Below are 16,330 nucleotides of genomic sequence, written 5' to 3'. Positions count from 1 at the left end.
TTCTGCCAAAGCCCATGTATCCTGGAAGAGTAGCTACTTCTAAGTGGGAGTCTGTTGTCTGTACCACTGCACGTGCCTGGCTTACTGTTTTCCCGAAAGGCACACGCAATTCACAGGTAAAGAAAAATAAGTGGCAAGGAGAAAATTCCAGGTACTAAGGAGCAGACTATTCTATTCATCTCAAAAGATGAAAGTAGATATCTTTGATTACACGTTTTTGTTCTTAAAGGAAGAAGGCCAAAAATATGTGATTTTCATATTTGTGTTAACACAGCAGAGCTTCTCAAAGTCACTGCCAAAAATGGACTGGTTTTCTTACCTGCTTTTTCCACACTTTTAGTTAAGGATATCTGCCTCATTATAAACCTCGCTGACTCCCTAGACTTTCTGTAGTCTGGCTTTGCTGTGATTACTGGTCAAAACCTTTAATTACAGTATATAGTTTGTGCAGCTGCCTGGAAATTGGTCTCAGGGTCAGTGGCTCTTCCCGTTCCCCTCTTTCCATTCTTTTGAAGCAATATTGCTGAACTGAAGGCATTGTTCCAGCTTTCTGGTATGCTCTGTCTGCTGCACACTATGAATAGCTTTGCAATCACTCCAGCAATTGGTTCTTCAACTGCCTTTAGGTTGTCAATTGTAATTCATTGGCTCCAGGCACCTTTTCTCTTTTCATTCTCTTGAGGTCTTTTCTTATTTAATTTGCAATAATATTAGGGAATGTCTTCTTCAGACATGTCACTAATGTCTTCCTGATTTTGAGGCTGGGTGTACATTTAACTTTCATATATATGCCTGTTAAAATGTTTCCATACTTCCTCTGTCTCTGACTTGTGATGACAATCTTTGCAGGATGTTGTGAGGCATTTGGCTTTATGTTCAAGTCTTCTTGCTAAAGAATAATCTAAAGAACAATCCTCCTTGAAATATTCTCATCGGAATTAATTCACGTAATTAGTTATGGTTATTTTATAATTTCCCAAAGATATAATTTTCCATTTTTGTGATAATTTTAAGCTTTCCTATTTTCTTCCCATAATTATGCCCTCTTCTTTTTAGTTTATAAAAATTATAAATTTGAGCTCTATACAACTTCAGGAATTAGTTAACTAAGAAATAAAGGGTTTTGACTATTTAGAAATCAATGTCTATGTTTTTAGAGCCTTTCAGAAGACCTATCCTTATTCCTCAAATATCATTTTAGAGATTACATAAGAAAACATTCAAACTATTCAAAATGAGTTCCAATGCTTCTGCATTACAGGTAGATTTTATATATAGACACAGATTTATATATATATATATATATATATATATATATATGTATATATATATAAAACATATATACATGCATATATATAAAACATATATATGTATATATGTATATGTACATATATATATGTTTTATATATAAAATATATGTTTTATATATAAAACATATATATAACATATATATAACAAGTATGTTATATAACAAAATATATAAATGTATGTTACATATATATATAACATATATATAACAAGTATATATATGTTATATATATATGTAACATACATTTATATATTTTTAAGAAAAAGGACAAACATCTCTTGATTTGTTAAGAAAAAACAAAACCTCAGTGGATTATGTCTCAACTCCTTAGTTCTGTATAAAACCCAGCATGGTAACCCCTCTCATTAGCCTCAGCCATCCCAGAGTAACCAAAGGTATTTTTAAGCAGACACTATGTAATAATAATAATGAAAATAATTATCATAATGATAATAACTAACGCTTATTGTGCTTTTTATCTTCAAAGCACCTTACTGACATTAACCATGCGTCTATTTTCAAATTAATTTAACTCGACAAATGTCTTATTAACTCTGTAAGTTATGGAATGTGGAGTCAATGGAGTTTTCTTTTGCAAATGAAATAAATAAGTAAATAAATAATTGGGACTAAGGGCCGAGGAAATCAGTCTGAAAACTTCAGCCTCAGAATCATTTCTTGGCTTTGTTGAATGAGGCTTAATGAAATACTAATTTTTACAAGATACAAAATTGAAATAAAGGGTGAAGTTCACCACTACAACCACTCAAATACCTATTGCTTCAAAAAGACCCAGAAAGAGAAAGTCAAACTCTAACTGTACTAGTCATGATTATTGTAAAATATTTAAATATGTACAGGAATTAAAAGTGTTAGATGTATGAAATGAGGGGTGCCTGGGCGGCTCAGTTAGTTAAGCGTCCAACTCTGAATTCCTGCCCAGGTCGTGATCTCGTGGGTCCTGAGATCGAGCCCCGTGTTGGTTCTGGCTGACAGCACAGAGCCTGCTTGGGATTTTTGCTCTCCTTCTCTCTGTGCCCCTCCCCCACTTGTATGGCAGGGTACACAACACTTTCTTTCAAAATAAGTAAATAAATAAATACATCGGTAAACAGCCTTTTAAAAAATTTAAGAAATGAAAAAACCTCCCTCTAAGTTTCATTAACGTAGAACAATTTTACAACAAAGCTAGATTTGTTCTTAATACATTGAATGTATTGCTTTAAAACCATTTCAATTACGTTCCCCTTGAGCTGCATCATGTACCAGTCTCCACATGAGAAATACAAGTAAAAGACAGTTTGCTATGCTCACAACTGAAATAAGCTCTATATACTTAAAATGTAGGCATTAATAAAAGCATATTAAAGGGATATTATTCAGCCAAGATGTCCTGCCACTTTCTACGAGGAATTCTGGGGAAAAAATAGTAATCTGCTTTATAGCAAGGTCCTCAGGTGGACAAACACAAATTTAAGTACATGAAAATAAACACTTGTAAGTCTGGTCAATGGCAGATTAAAGCTTTGCAAAACCATTACTATGGTCACAGTGGTGAGATTTCATGCAAGATGCAGTTTATGAGTAATATTCAAAGGTCAGGTTTGGTGTGGAGGAAAAGGAAAGTTCAAGGGTGGGAACGTGAGTTAGACTAGGTAGAGTTAGGGAATCTGAATAAAGCTGATGGTGTCAAAGCCAGGAGGGAAGCACATATGGGAAGTACTTATCCCAATAACATATAATTGAGCACAGAGACATAAACAAGCCTGAAGTCCTGTCCTTCAAGGAGCTTACAATCTTGAGGGGTAGACAGAAAAGTTACATGCAATTAATTCTAGTATTATGACTTGGATATGCCCAGGATGCTATGGGAAGTCAAAAGGAGGGCACCTAGCCCAGCCTTCGATGTTTTAGGGAGACTTCTTGATGTGACCTATAATCTTTAGGTGGTCTTCCTAGAGCAACAGATATAGTGAGCAGTAGCTCAATGTGAGTGAGACAAGAGAAGGGAATTCAATACTCAGGCACATTGATATATAAGATCGGTGGTGTTTCACTTGCTTCTAGAAGGAATCAGAACATAGTACTGGTTTTTAATATGGGTATCATGAAAAAATAGATAGGAAATTGGTTCTTAATGGTCTGTGTTGAAGAACAGGGAGAAAAGGGGAGGTCTGGGGGTGTCAACAATCAGGAAACTGCAAAGTACCGCAGAGGTGGGAGAATTATACCCGGAAACATCTGAATGTGCAAAGTAAGAGTAAGAATTGGAAGAGGTTCCAAAATTTGCCAGCTTTACATTAAACAAAGATATGCATTTGACAGACTCAAGGAAGAAAGTGTAAAGAAATAGGGGTTTTATAAGAGAACGTAATGAATTCTTGTTATATTTTTAAATGTCTTTCTTACACTGTTATCCCTCCTAAATAATTTTCTTGATACAATGGACCTTTCATATATATCATTTGTTAATGGGAATTTATTAGCTTTCAGGGGGCAGGGCACATTCTCATAATACTGCTTGGTGGGTGCAAGAAATACAGGTATATGAGTTCCCTTGAATGCTAAGATCAAACAGGCTAGATTTAGAATTGATGAAATCAAATATAAAAATTAGGTTTTTCATGTACATGAAGTACATGAATGTACAAGAACATATCCTGACTCTTTCGGCATTCAGCTAAAAGTTGCTCTTCAAAATATAGAAGAGTCATTATTATAAATGTAACTAACTATGACAATGGTGGTGATTTCAGCTTCTCTTGCACGTTAGTAAACGTTAGTAAACATTTTCAGGAGATCACGGCGTCATTCCTCTAAACCCTCCCATTGTTTCCCCAAGATTAAACTGTAACAGAGTAAAGTACATCTGTAAGGAATGAACAAAAAATAATTTGTATCTCTTATATCATTTTAAAGTAAGTATACGTCCCATAAGGGAATCTTCAGACTGCTCACACAATACGCATGTCCGCTGCTCTAAGTGAAATCAAATCAGTATTCTAAAATGCTGCCAAGACGCAGGTCAGGACACTTGGAAGCCCCTAAGATTTAAAGTGTATGACACTTTACAATCATTATGGTACAAACACACACACATTTCTGTCCATATACAGAGAGTAATAATAAACTAAGTATGTTACATGATTTAAACACTGCTTTGTATTTTCTAATAAAAGATTAGTCACGTAAAACCAGAGATGATATTCACCACTTCATAGAGATACCAAAACAAAACAAAACAAAAACACCACTCCACCGTTAACAAGTATGAGTATAGAATAAAAATTTTAAATTAGAGGCTTACTATTTGCAGATCAACAGTTCCCAAACATTTCAATCCTTCAAAACTCTCTGACCCTTTTAGGAAGGGGAAAATGTATACAATTCAGAAATAATGATCTATAAAGAAGAACTATAATTAAATGCAATGGTTCAATAACGTGAAACACACACCAGCACTCTCTTCCACAAGAGGTCTATAGACAAAGTATTCATGATACACTCAATATTGAGAAGTATTTTTCAAAAATATGAATATTTATAATAGAAGCCAAACATGGGCTAAAAAGGTAATGGATCATTATAGAAATACTTGGGAATACTTTACTCACACCATGGAACCATTAAAGTCATTTGACCTTACAATGTCACTTCAAGAATCTTTATCTCACAGTTTTCACATTTCTTAGTATTTGCTTCGATGCAAAATACTTGACAGAGTTGATTCAGTATTTTTGATGTGCTATTTCTAAAAAAGGTAAACATTTTTGAATTAAGGATATGGACAAATATCAATTCAGATTAGGCTGCTGAAAGGTTAAACTATTTCTTTCACGTTGTTGACAAAATGTGTCATTTTATAAGACACAGTAGTGCCCAATAAAACAAAAATAAGATTTTAAAAAGCTAGGAAGTAAAAGAGTCCCAATCCGCAACCGTGTAGAGGGAAAACAGGGTTACATTTATTGGTTACTATATCAATTTAACTTCTCATAAAATCCTCCTAATCTATTAAATAACTTCAGAACTGAAGTATGCTCTCCTATGGGAGTTGTAAAACAAATTAGATACAATTACCATTCAATACAAATAAAAAGCCAACCTATTTACCCTTAAGATGATTCTTGTTTTAAAGCCTTATTATTCAAATTGGACTAGACTTTTCCCTAATGAATCAAGTGGGCCACTTGACTTAATTATAGATTTTTATATTATATTTTCTATAGAGAAAAGTAGTTGATACGAATAAACTCTGGAAAACTGTGGTAACTACACCTCCCCAAAGTGAATACAACAAACATCTGTTGCAAAAACTGCTTGGCTTTCAGACAGTACATAAAAGGTGTTCTTTTTCCCAGTGTTTTGCTATTTAAAAAAAAAGATTATTTATTAAAAAACATGTTTCTACTATCAATTCTCAAGATGTAAAATCTTAAAAGGCTGTTGAGTTAAACACAGGTCATTACCAGGTTTATTACAGAAGGCGAACTATGCAATGTACAAGACTCTACTTGCGTTGTAAAAGGGTAACAAAATAATTGGGCATGTTGCCCTCTGTGGGTTAGAAAGTAATTTTAACCATTGTCTTCCTTTCTTAACTCCATTCTCTACACAAACATTGCAACACTCATAGCAGAGGAGGGGACTAAATATATAGAACCTCCAGAGATTTTCATTCTCTGGTTGGAATCCCCAGGATAATTCCTCTTTCTCCTTTGGATCTCACCAGCTTCTAAATGCAACAACATTCTGTTATCCTCATTAGATGATAAATGAATTTTTAAAGTTTTACTCCAGGGACAGGGTAAATAATTACAGTTTTTTTTGTTTTTTTGTTTTTTTTTGCATAATGCATTGAGCACAAAATGTAATAATTTCAATGGGAGGAGGGGAAGAATCAATGAGCCTTTATGACTTGTGGTCTTTTCTTAGCTGCATCAAAGAACTGTTCAGTGCTTTTGGGTTTCCTTGAATTCTGAAAGAATAGAATTTTGCCTCAAACTCACAGCTATTTTGCAAAGTAAAAACCCATCCTTTTTAGCATTTGCAGATTACACGAAGTGCACACGAATTAGCAGGTACAAACGAATAAAAATGTTTATAAGCAACAGAGCACAGGGGCATGTAATACCTTCACAATAAGGTAAGGAGGGGTAGTATACAGATGGCCACTTCTGAACATATTTCAAATGACATGTAAGTTCGCTCACTTTTTAATCTTCTATCCCTCTTCTACGCAAACCTACTTCCAACCATTTTGAGATGATTGCTTATAAAAAGTCTTAGATTCAGTTTTTATAATTCCACTTTTATGCTAAATTATTAATAAGATATTGATCCCTAAAACATTCCTAGGAGTATTTCAACAAGGCATCGTAACACACTATTCTGAGAAACCTCTGTCATTTAAGCCACGAGAAAAATAGAAGCTTCCTTTTCTTTTTCTGCCAAATCCAACGTATGGGCACTTCATTATGTTTCGACAAGCTTCAAGATCTATAACAGAATTTGTCTATGTCTTTAATTAAAATCTAAAATGTTAACGTCCACCTGTATAGTATATGTTTATATAACCACAGGGACAATACCTTAAACAGTCCTCAAAATGGTATTTGCAAATTCCATTACAAGCAAAAGTTTTGAGGAAAAGTCATTTAAGATTGATATAAATAGAAAGGAAAGTCAGTCATACATGATCCAGGATATACAAATTTTGAATAATTTTCAAATCATTCTGTTTATTCTACATTTACAGCCTCTGTCTCACTAAAAGATGAATCATAAAAAGATATTTGCCCGTTTCTTAGGAAAGATATTGGCGAAAACACACAAGGCATATTCCGAAGCAATTAATTGTTAAAAGCTTCCTTTCTTCAATGTGACAGTCTTCAATTTCTATGGAGGATTACCCTGAGTTATCTATCTGGTTTCAAGAAAACATTAGTTTCAATTTTATGATGTCTAAGGAAAACAGTTTCTTAAAATTAAAAGAAAAAAAATTCAGCTATTGTACATAACTTGAATAAAGTGATTTGATGTTATAACGTCACTTGTATGTGTCTTTCGTATGTTTTATTATAGATGTATTACATATTATTTATGTACAAAACATTATATCGTCTATTTGTATTCTGTACTGCATACATATATTTCCCACAATGAATCTCAGAACAATGCATCTTCAGCAAGTATCTTATAATTTATAACACTCCTGTCTATGATTAGATACTATTATATCTACTCTACAAGCAGGAAAACTGATGCTGAGAAAGTAAAAGATTTACCCCACCCAAGTCTTAAGAACAGATCAGGAAGGCGCAACAAGTTCAATGCTGAAGATCTGCACATTAATGACTCTGAATACTGCTTTGTTTCTATCTTTATTACTTACTAGTATTTATATTTCACAAAATCTAAAAAGGAAAAAGGTGCATGCTGACTACTTAATGATAAACGAAGCAACAAAAAATGGGCATGAGTTCTATTTAGTAAGAAAACCTTGCCTTCTTTACTATTTTCCTAAGACTTAAATGAAAACTGTCTCGATATAGTATCTCTTCTACTGCTTAGTACTTTAAACTTCAAAGTAAATTATCTAAAACCATCCCACTCACTTACTTAAAAAAAAAAAAAAAAGCCCGCATTATTCCCATTTTACTGATGGGAAGACAAGCAAAGGAACAAAGCTTTTTGCCTGGGTCCCACATTAAGTGTGAAACCAGTCTGGAGTTAGAACATCTTAGGTGTTTGACTCCTCATCCAACGTTTCAGACTACAGGGCAGTGTTATTCCTACTAATTATAATATCCTGAAGTCACTAAAGGAAGCACACAATTTTCTGAAGAAGGGGAGAGAAACCTACCTTGAAAGTTACAGGTGTAAAGGAATACATAAAAAGTCTTTATTTCACTGTACTTTGGTTAAAATTCACAATTCAAAATTTAAAAATTATTCCCATATCTTATTCCTTCCGTATCCATGAATCAGAAGCTCTTCTGGGTGAGACACTGATTTTTTTTCGGTCCAGAACTAGACTCATGCTTTTATAGGAGAGATACGCACTAAGAAATGAAATTCAATGAAGAAGATAAAGAACGGGTCCATATTAAAGTGTATTTGGTGGCATGGAACTTGCAAGATAAGACATCAATTTTCAGCCTGGCTGGTTACAGAATAGGACTCATTGCTTCTAGTCAACAGTGAGCATTTCAGAGGGACAAGAACATGACATCTGAGGGCAAGTGATGCATGGTGACACGCATGAGGCATTCCTTGAAAAGCTGGAGAAAAGGAGAATGAACTAAGTAAGCTAGCGGGGTAAGAAATGCTAAATCACCAAGCCCGCAGCCTTTTAAAGCAGATGAGAAAAATATTCAGATAAGTCCTTTAACTTTTGCTAAAGTTAAAAAAAAAAAAAAACAATGATGCTTTCCAAGTGGAGAAAGGTATATAAACAATAATTTCTATAGATTGATATAGTCTTTCTACTTTCTCAGAAAACTAGGGTTTCGTGTTGGAAAACACCACAACCAGCATATTCCTCATTACAGACAAGTTTTCAGATTCCAACGTGGCAGCAAAACCACAGCACACAAGACAAAGGCTTGTCACGTTCATGAGACATACCTCTTGGACTGATCGAGCAGCTGGCTTGTCTTGATGATTGGCCAATATTAAAAAGGGTAAAGTGCATAACTGTGGGTGCTGGAGAGCTGAGTGCAGTTCATTCCTAGCAGTTTCTAAATCATCTTCTGAAGAGGCACTGTCTAATACAAATATTACCCCTTGAGATCCTTGGTAGTAGCGGCTCCAATATTTCCGGATATTATCAGCCCCTGTCAAAAACAAAACAAATTCTTTTTAAAAATAGCTTTCGGCAACTGAAAAATACTCAACAGTCCTGTTGGTGTTCCCAACACTAATTCCTACTGGAAACCAATGTAGCTTTTAAAAATTAAGGGCAGAGAACATGGTTGATGAGGACCAAGGCATGAGAGCCAACAGATGAATGTGGCCTTGAAAGAGAACACCCAAAGTTTATCATTCTTTATACCTTTCCTATCAAAATATGTGAGAAAGAACTAGGATAGTTGTTTTGATTGAAAGTCTACATTTTTTTCAGATTTTGCTTACTAGTCCTAAATAAAAACTCCACTCTTTATAATCAGAGTTTGAGCCTAACTCAGAGAGTAGTGTAACCCAGCTAGCTGTTCACTGAAGCTTTATCCCAGACAATGAACATGATCCTGAGGACAGTTTCTAAAAGAACTACTTGCTGATCATGACAATAAGGCATGACAGCCTTATTTAATTTCATCTAGAAAGTGAAAACTACTAGCACAATATTTTTATGTATCAAAGTGCTGAAATCTGTGATGAATTAAATACTTGATACATTTGCATAAACCCACTTGGCAATGGGCATACTCATGGTCTTGATATGATGGCAGTGTTCATAAAAAGACATGGAGATTCTCAGTATCCAAGGCCACGTCTTATTCCTCTTTGTATTTTCTTTTTTTTTTTTTTTTTATAAATTTTTTTTTTCAACGTTTATTTATTTTTGGGACAGAGAGAGACAGAGCATGAACGGGGGAGGGGCAGAGAGAGGGAGACACAGAATCGGAAACAGGCTCCAGGCTCTGAGCCATCAGCCCAGAGCCTGACGCGGGGCTCGAACTCACGGACCGTGAGATCGTGACCTGGCTGAAGTCGGACGCTTAACCGACTGCGCCACCCAGGCGCCCCTCCTCTTTGTATTTTCAACATCCAGCATTATGTATAACTCAAGTTTCAGTACAAGAAAGAAGAAAATGAGGGAAGGAGGAAATGAAATTATACACTAATTAGGCTTTATGGATTTTCACACTAGAAAGACCTGTAAAGACTATCCAGTCCAACTGTCTGAGGAACCTGGGGCCAAGAGAGGTGAAGTGACTAATCCCCATTCATGTGTCTAGTAAATCTCAAAACTGAGATTTGCATCTGAGTAGACAACCTGTCCAGGGAGGGCATGGGCATTCCCTACTACATCAGGATAAGCGTTTCATTTATTTCCATTCTATTCATCAATAGCATGGGCAGTCCATGGTGTGTGTGTGTGTGTGTGTGTGTGTGTGTGTGTGTGTGTGTTTGGGGCATGGGACTATTGGTTATACAACAAAAATTAGATAAAGGTATTTCATTAATTTAGTGTATATGAGCAAGTCTCAACCAGTTAGTAACTACATGTTAGCCCTCCATTGAATATTTAGCTCCTATATTGGATATACTGCACTAAGTGTTAGGAATAAAGGACTGGAGTTGGTGTGCACTAACTGACAAGAGCCAAATATGTGCATCTCTTCCCAACTCTGTATTCAATGATGCCATACTGGTAGTTTCAAACTGGATAGGGTGGGAATATTTTCACCATTGAAATCAACGAAAGGTATCATCAGGTCTTTTCTTCCCCTAAGGGCCAACACACCACTGGAGGGCACTAAGAAGCCCGTATTTTTCTGTGAGAAATAGAAAAAAAATTAATAAAGTAATAAAGCTCTGTAGAGAGGTACTCATTAGGCGTCATGAGCACAAGAGATGAGGCATCTCAACCAGGCTGGGCAATCCTCTTAAAAAATAATAGTTACCAAACAGCTACCATTTATTAAGCACTTCCTACATTCCAGGCACGGTGCTAGGTGTTTTCAAAAGAACAGCTCATAGAATTCTTACAGCCACCCCAAGAGGGAGGTATAATTGATTCAGGATTTAAAACTTAAATTTCAGATCTTAAAATCCAGGGTATCCATCATAATCCTATACGGAAATACCCAGCTATATACGAGCATCAAGGATATTTAATGTAGAACAACCTTAAATATGTAAAAACATGGGATGTGAACAGGGTTAATGCAGATCAGGCAACTTTCAACCAAGAAAACAGTACAAAACAAAACAACTTAAGCCACAGATTTAATATAGGTAGTTAGTTACGTAAGTGACGGTCTAACTAAAAACAACAGAGCCACTGAAATCAGCAACACTTTAAGCCAGGTTCCCCAGGCACAGAGTCTGAGACCGCATTTCTTGAATACCTGATTATAGACAGTGCTGTCAGGAGAAACCTGGAGTGAAAGAAGCAAGCTAGAATTGGGGAAGGGGCTTGGCAAAGATCTGGTTTCCAAAATCTACCCTCAGCTTGATCCAATGAGGAGCTCTAGAGCATGGACTCAACCACAGAAGTTGTCCAGTCCAAAGACAAGGAGGCTGGGCTGCTATACCCCGGTACAGTCATTGGCTATGAGCCACCCCTAGGGAACAGGAGGGGGTAGGGGTGTGATCTCATACTCTCCCAGACATATTTGGTTGAGGCAATTACTGTCAGCCAAGGGCAGGCCTCTGGAGAAGGGTACAGGTGTGAGTCATTAGCAGCCAATACTCGAAGCAGCTGGGAGATGGATGCACTGGCCCAGTAAAGGAGATCTGGGTAGGATACCAACAGCATCTGCTACAAGCTACATCCAGACATTATCCATATGCTAGAGAACCATCCATAAGTTTGAGGAGCAAAAGTAGCAGCAGTGTTACCTGATGGTGAATGTTTAAGACAAAAATAATGTGTGTGTATATATCTGTACATAAATTTATTACAAATTTTACTAAAAGGTGTGTAGCACACAATTTTCATATAATATACACAACATGCTTTACTGTAAATTCTATAGAACTCATTAATTCTCACAAAATGCTTTCACTGATTTTTCCCAACTTCTGTAATCATAGCCAACCAACAGTTGCAACTGACCAAGTGCAGTTCCAAAATAAATGGTGGTGGTGCTAAGTGTTTTTACATGTATTAACTCATTTACTCTTGACCATCTTAAGAGGTAGGTATTGTTATGGCTCTCATTTTATCAACAATAAAACTAAGACATGAAACAATCACATAATGTGGCCAAGGTTACACACCTAAAATATTTATCTAGGTCTAATGTGATTGAAATAGAAGGATCATTGACTGGAAAGGTGATAAAACTCAACAAAAAACTCTACTACCACATAAGCCAAGAGGGGGGGAAAAAAGCAACTTATCAAAATAAAAGGTACCTAACATTTCTAGCCAATTAATTAAATGAATATTTTTAAGTACTCTTCTATACAAGTCACTAAGCAAGGACCTATAAGAAATATTTAAAAATCCATGATTACCTTAGATCAAACCCACAAATTCTTTAAAGTAATAGTTAATACAACAAGGCCTGTAAATACATCTTAATAAATATGGCCATAGCATTAGAGGGGTGCAGAGAATTAAGTATAAAGAGAAGAATACTGGTTGAATGTTTCAGTGGAAATTTTCTATTGGAAATACACGGGACATATTCGAAATCTAACTCATGAGGGTCTTTTTCAACAAGAAACTATTTCCATCTGCCACATTTGGGAGCACATAAGACACCAGAAAATGGTAGACAAAATGACCCTAAGTCCAATGACTGTTGATGGATGAAACAAATCCAAAGAGAAATGCTGGAATTTCTTAAAACATCCATTCTATGATATACTATGTGGATGATAACTTATTAGTAATGAAGGACCCTTTTCTTTAGTCTCCTGCCACACAGCTTTCTGTCCAATCTTAGCATGTCTAATGTTCATCACAAACACTGGGCTTGGAATCTGAAATTCCAGTTCCGCCTTTTGCACAATGGCTTTGGTCATCAGGGCTTCTGGATGAAACCCAGAGTACCCCAGGAAACCAGGAATGGGGTGAATGGTAGTATCAGGTTGGTTGGCCCAGCTGAGAGGACATGAGATGAGCCACCAGATTAAAATGAGAAATAGGTCATTAACCCAGCTGCCAGATGCTCTGAGAAGTGAGCCTAACTGGGAAAATTAGGAACAGAATTTGATGTCCACATCCCAACAGGCCTCGCCCACAAACCAAGTCCAAGGGGAGTAACACACGCAGGGCATCACATCACATCATAAATGGTCTGGGGCCACTCATTTTAATGACTGAATAGCGCATGCTCTGTGTCACTTAAATTGGTATATAAAGAGGTTAAACACCAAATCCAAACCTGGCCTGTATTTTGTATTCAGATTTAAAAAAAAAGGGGTGTATTAACAGTAGAGAGGTTGGGGAGGTGAGGGTGTTACCCAGTCTCTGAATTACCCAAAGTCTGATACTGCCTTACTGAAGGTTGTAAGGAGCCCTTGGTATCCTAAGAGTTCACTCAGAAAGCCAATCAACCAGGAGAGCCTGGTTCAAGCTACTACAAGAGAAAAGATAGAAGATGGGAGCATAATGTGTCTTCATTATGCAAGGTTCTTTTGTATGGCACACTATGGACAACTATGGCAACATTCTCTTATTAATTCCTCTAATAGATGTTTACTGAACACCTGGCACCATCCCAGGCACTGGGGACATACTAGCAAACAAAACAGACAAAAGCTTCAGTCTTCATAGTGCTTACATTCTTTATCAGCAGGGCCAGCCTACCAGTATAGAGGTTAAAAATGCCAAGTATTTGTTTTTCAAGCTCTCTCTTGCAGCATGGACAGATGACTCAGTTTTGGCAAACTGGGATTCAACACAGGTCTGCCGGGAGCTTTTGGGAAAAACTGTGCCCCTCAAAAAAAGGGAGATGCTCAAACAGAGTCACTTCTCTCTTCTAGCTTTTAGATTCCATTAGATGATAACCTTCCCAGCAATCTTGAAGAAGACATACCAACACACGAGGAGGTCACAACAGGAAGACAGAAAGCCTGGGTCCTTGAGAACATCGCTGAGCAGCGGTACCAACCACTTATTGTAAGAACTCTTTATTTTGTGAACATAGTGAATGCCTAATTACTCGTGCCGATTTCAAAGACTATTTTATTATTTGCAGCCAAAAAAGATGCTTAGCTCCCTTAAGTTAAAAGCCTGTAGAGGTAAGTTTCTTAAAAGAATTTTTCTTTGAAAGATGAAACCAATGAACTAAATAAACAGGGATACACAGGAGTCAACAATAAAAACACCAGTTCGAAGTTGTCCCTATGGAAAATCTGATCTCTAGATCAGTGATGTCTAACTGAACTTTCTGTGATTTAAAAAAAAAAAAAAAGCCACTAGCCATTGTGGCTACTGAGCACTTGAAATGTGGCCACTGTAACTCAAGAACTGAATTTTATTAAAATTTACTTAAATTTGAAGTTTAGACACCACACGTGTCTGGTGGCTACTGTATTGGATAGTGTGTTCTAGATATTCCTCTAACTTACTGCTGCCTTGAGCGACTGCTAGAAACCCCTAAGAAGAAAACAGAGATCTGATCCCATCTCTGAAAGGAAAAGCCATGCAGCCATGCTGGTATAGGAGCAGGTGTGGTCACTCTGATCCAAAGACAAGTGTGCCAAAGGGTGACACAACAGGCTAACCAGGACGAGGGTGTCCACTAGGGTCACCCTGTTATGGCATATAGACTCAGGATGAGGAGTCAAGATTGTCTTCTCTTTCTATCCTCTTACCACAGTCTTCAGAAAATGGAGAATATTTTCCCTCTGAAAAACTTAATGAGACTGGAGACCCATAAATGAAGCCAATTTTGGAGAATTTTAATTGTAAATTAATTCTTCAAATTTTAGTGAAGGAGGATATATCCTCGGAACACAAGTGGCATCAGCCAGTATTACTTTAAGAAGAGTGATTTCCAGCATAGGGGGAAAATGTTCAAGGGCAGGACAGGAGAAGGGACAGAAAAGTATTAATTTTAAATTCTTTTTTTTTTTTTACCCCTCCCATATATGGAATCTTGGTTTTTCTGATGGGTGGCTCCTTCATTCTTTTTGTCTTCTATATATCAGACCCACTCAATCTGTTTTTAAAAACCGAAATATCCAAGAGTCCAGGAGGACTAAGACATGCATATCTAAACTCAAACTTTTGTTATGGACTCCCCCCAGCCCCTGAAAAAAGCACGGAAGTATCTTAAATTAAGCCCTCCTTAAGTGCTCAATACAAAGTATAAAAATGTGAAGATTCGAAGTCAAGTTCTCTGAAGGGAGGTGTATTGTCTTATTTTGCTTTCAGAATCAAAAAAAACCCCATTCTAGATAATAAACAGAAATGTGGTCTGCATGATTGAAGAACCACGAACAGGATAAACTGTTGAGCTGGAGGAGACCAAAGTCCTCAGGCTCACAGTGAGATGAGCTGAGAACACCCACATAGAATATAAAAGAGGGTTCACACCTAGTCGTCATCCACCCCCGCCTCACCGACATATTACATCACATCTAACCTTGTAAAGGTGTTTATATACATCACCACACATAACTTTTTTAGGAGTTATTATCCTTATTTAATGGATGAAGAAATTGGGACACAAAGTTTAAGCACTTTCCTCCATATCCAGCTAATAAATGGCAGATCTAGAATTCAAATTTCGGACTGATTCCAAAGCCCATGTACTTTTCTACTCCATGATGCTGCTTCACAGAGAGTATAGGAGGCTCCAATGAAAGGGAGAGAAGAGGAGAAAACATTCCAGTGGGGATGGCATGGCTGGGAGCATAAGATAAGAGGAAATTAGGAGTGGGTGGGTGGTGGGGCACAGTAAAGAGAATGAACATGAGAGAAGCCTGAGCTGGTGACAAGTAATGACCAGTGTGAAGACAGAATGTGGATGGCTTTGTAAGCCAGGCATTGTCTGGGCTTGAGGCAGCAGTAAATGGGGAATTATTACAGAGCCCTGGGGAATACTACCTGGCAGCTGGATGGTCTTGCTTAAGGGTCCTGTTGACCATCCATTACCTGTTATGGTAATGTGATTATGGTAACTGTATTTAGAGTAGACAGTACTACCTACTCATATCTGAGCTTCTTCCAGTCCTAAAGCCTCTAGATTTCATAAATCTTATATATTTTATTTAAGAGAAAGCGAGAACACGCATGTAAGCAGGGGTGAGGGACAGAAGAGGAGGGAGAGGGGGAGAGAGGGAATCTAAAGCGTGCTCCACATGGTGCTCAATCTCACGACCCTGCGA

General features: G+C 36.9%; 1 protein-coding gene across 4 annotated transcripts in view; it reads right to left on the bottom strand.

The window, feature by feature from the left end:
* Positions 1-16,330, bottom strand: part of ARL15 (ADP ribosylation factor like GTPase 15) — a 408,521-nt gene that overhangs the window by 198,506 nt on the left and 193,685 nt on the right. For all 4 annotated transcript variants that reach the window (XM_047092640.1, XM_047092633.1, XM_047092620.1 and 1 more), the window contains exon 4: positions 8,939-9,147. In XM_047092640.1, the coding sequence (XP_046948596.1) occupies positions 8,939-9,147 (209 nt within the window). The remainder of the gene's footprint in view (positions 1-8,938; positions 9,148-16,330) is intronic.

Source organism: Lynx rufus, unplaced genomic scaffold, assembly GCF_022079265.1.
Source record: "Lynx rufus isolate CCGP_SWC_20201006 ecotype Redwood Valley unplaced genomic scaffold, mLynRuf1.p SCAF_1, whole genome shotgun sequence".
Lineage (NCBI taxonomy): Eukaryota > Metazoa > Chordata > Mammalia > Carnivora > Felidae > Lynx > Lynx rufus.
The sequence above is the reverse complement of the archived record's forward strand: the minus strand, read 5'-3'. Positions and strand labels throughout refer to the sequence as shown.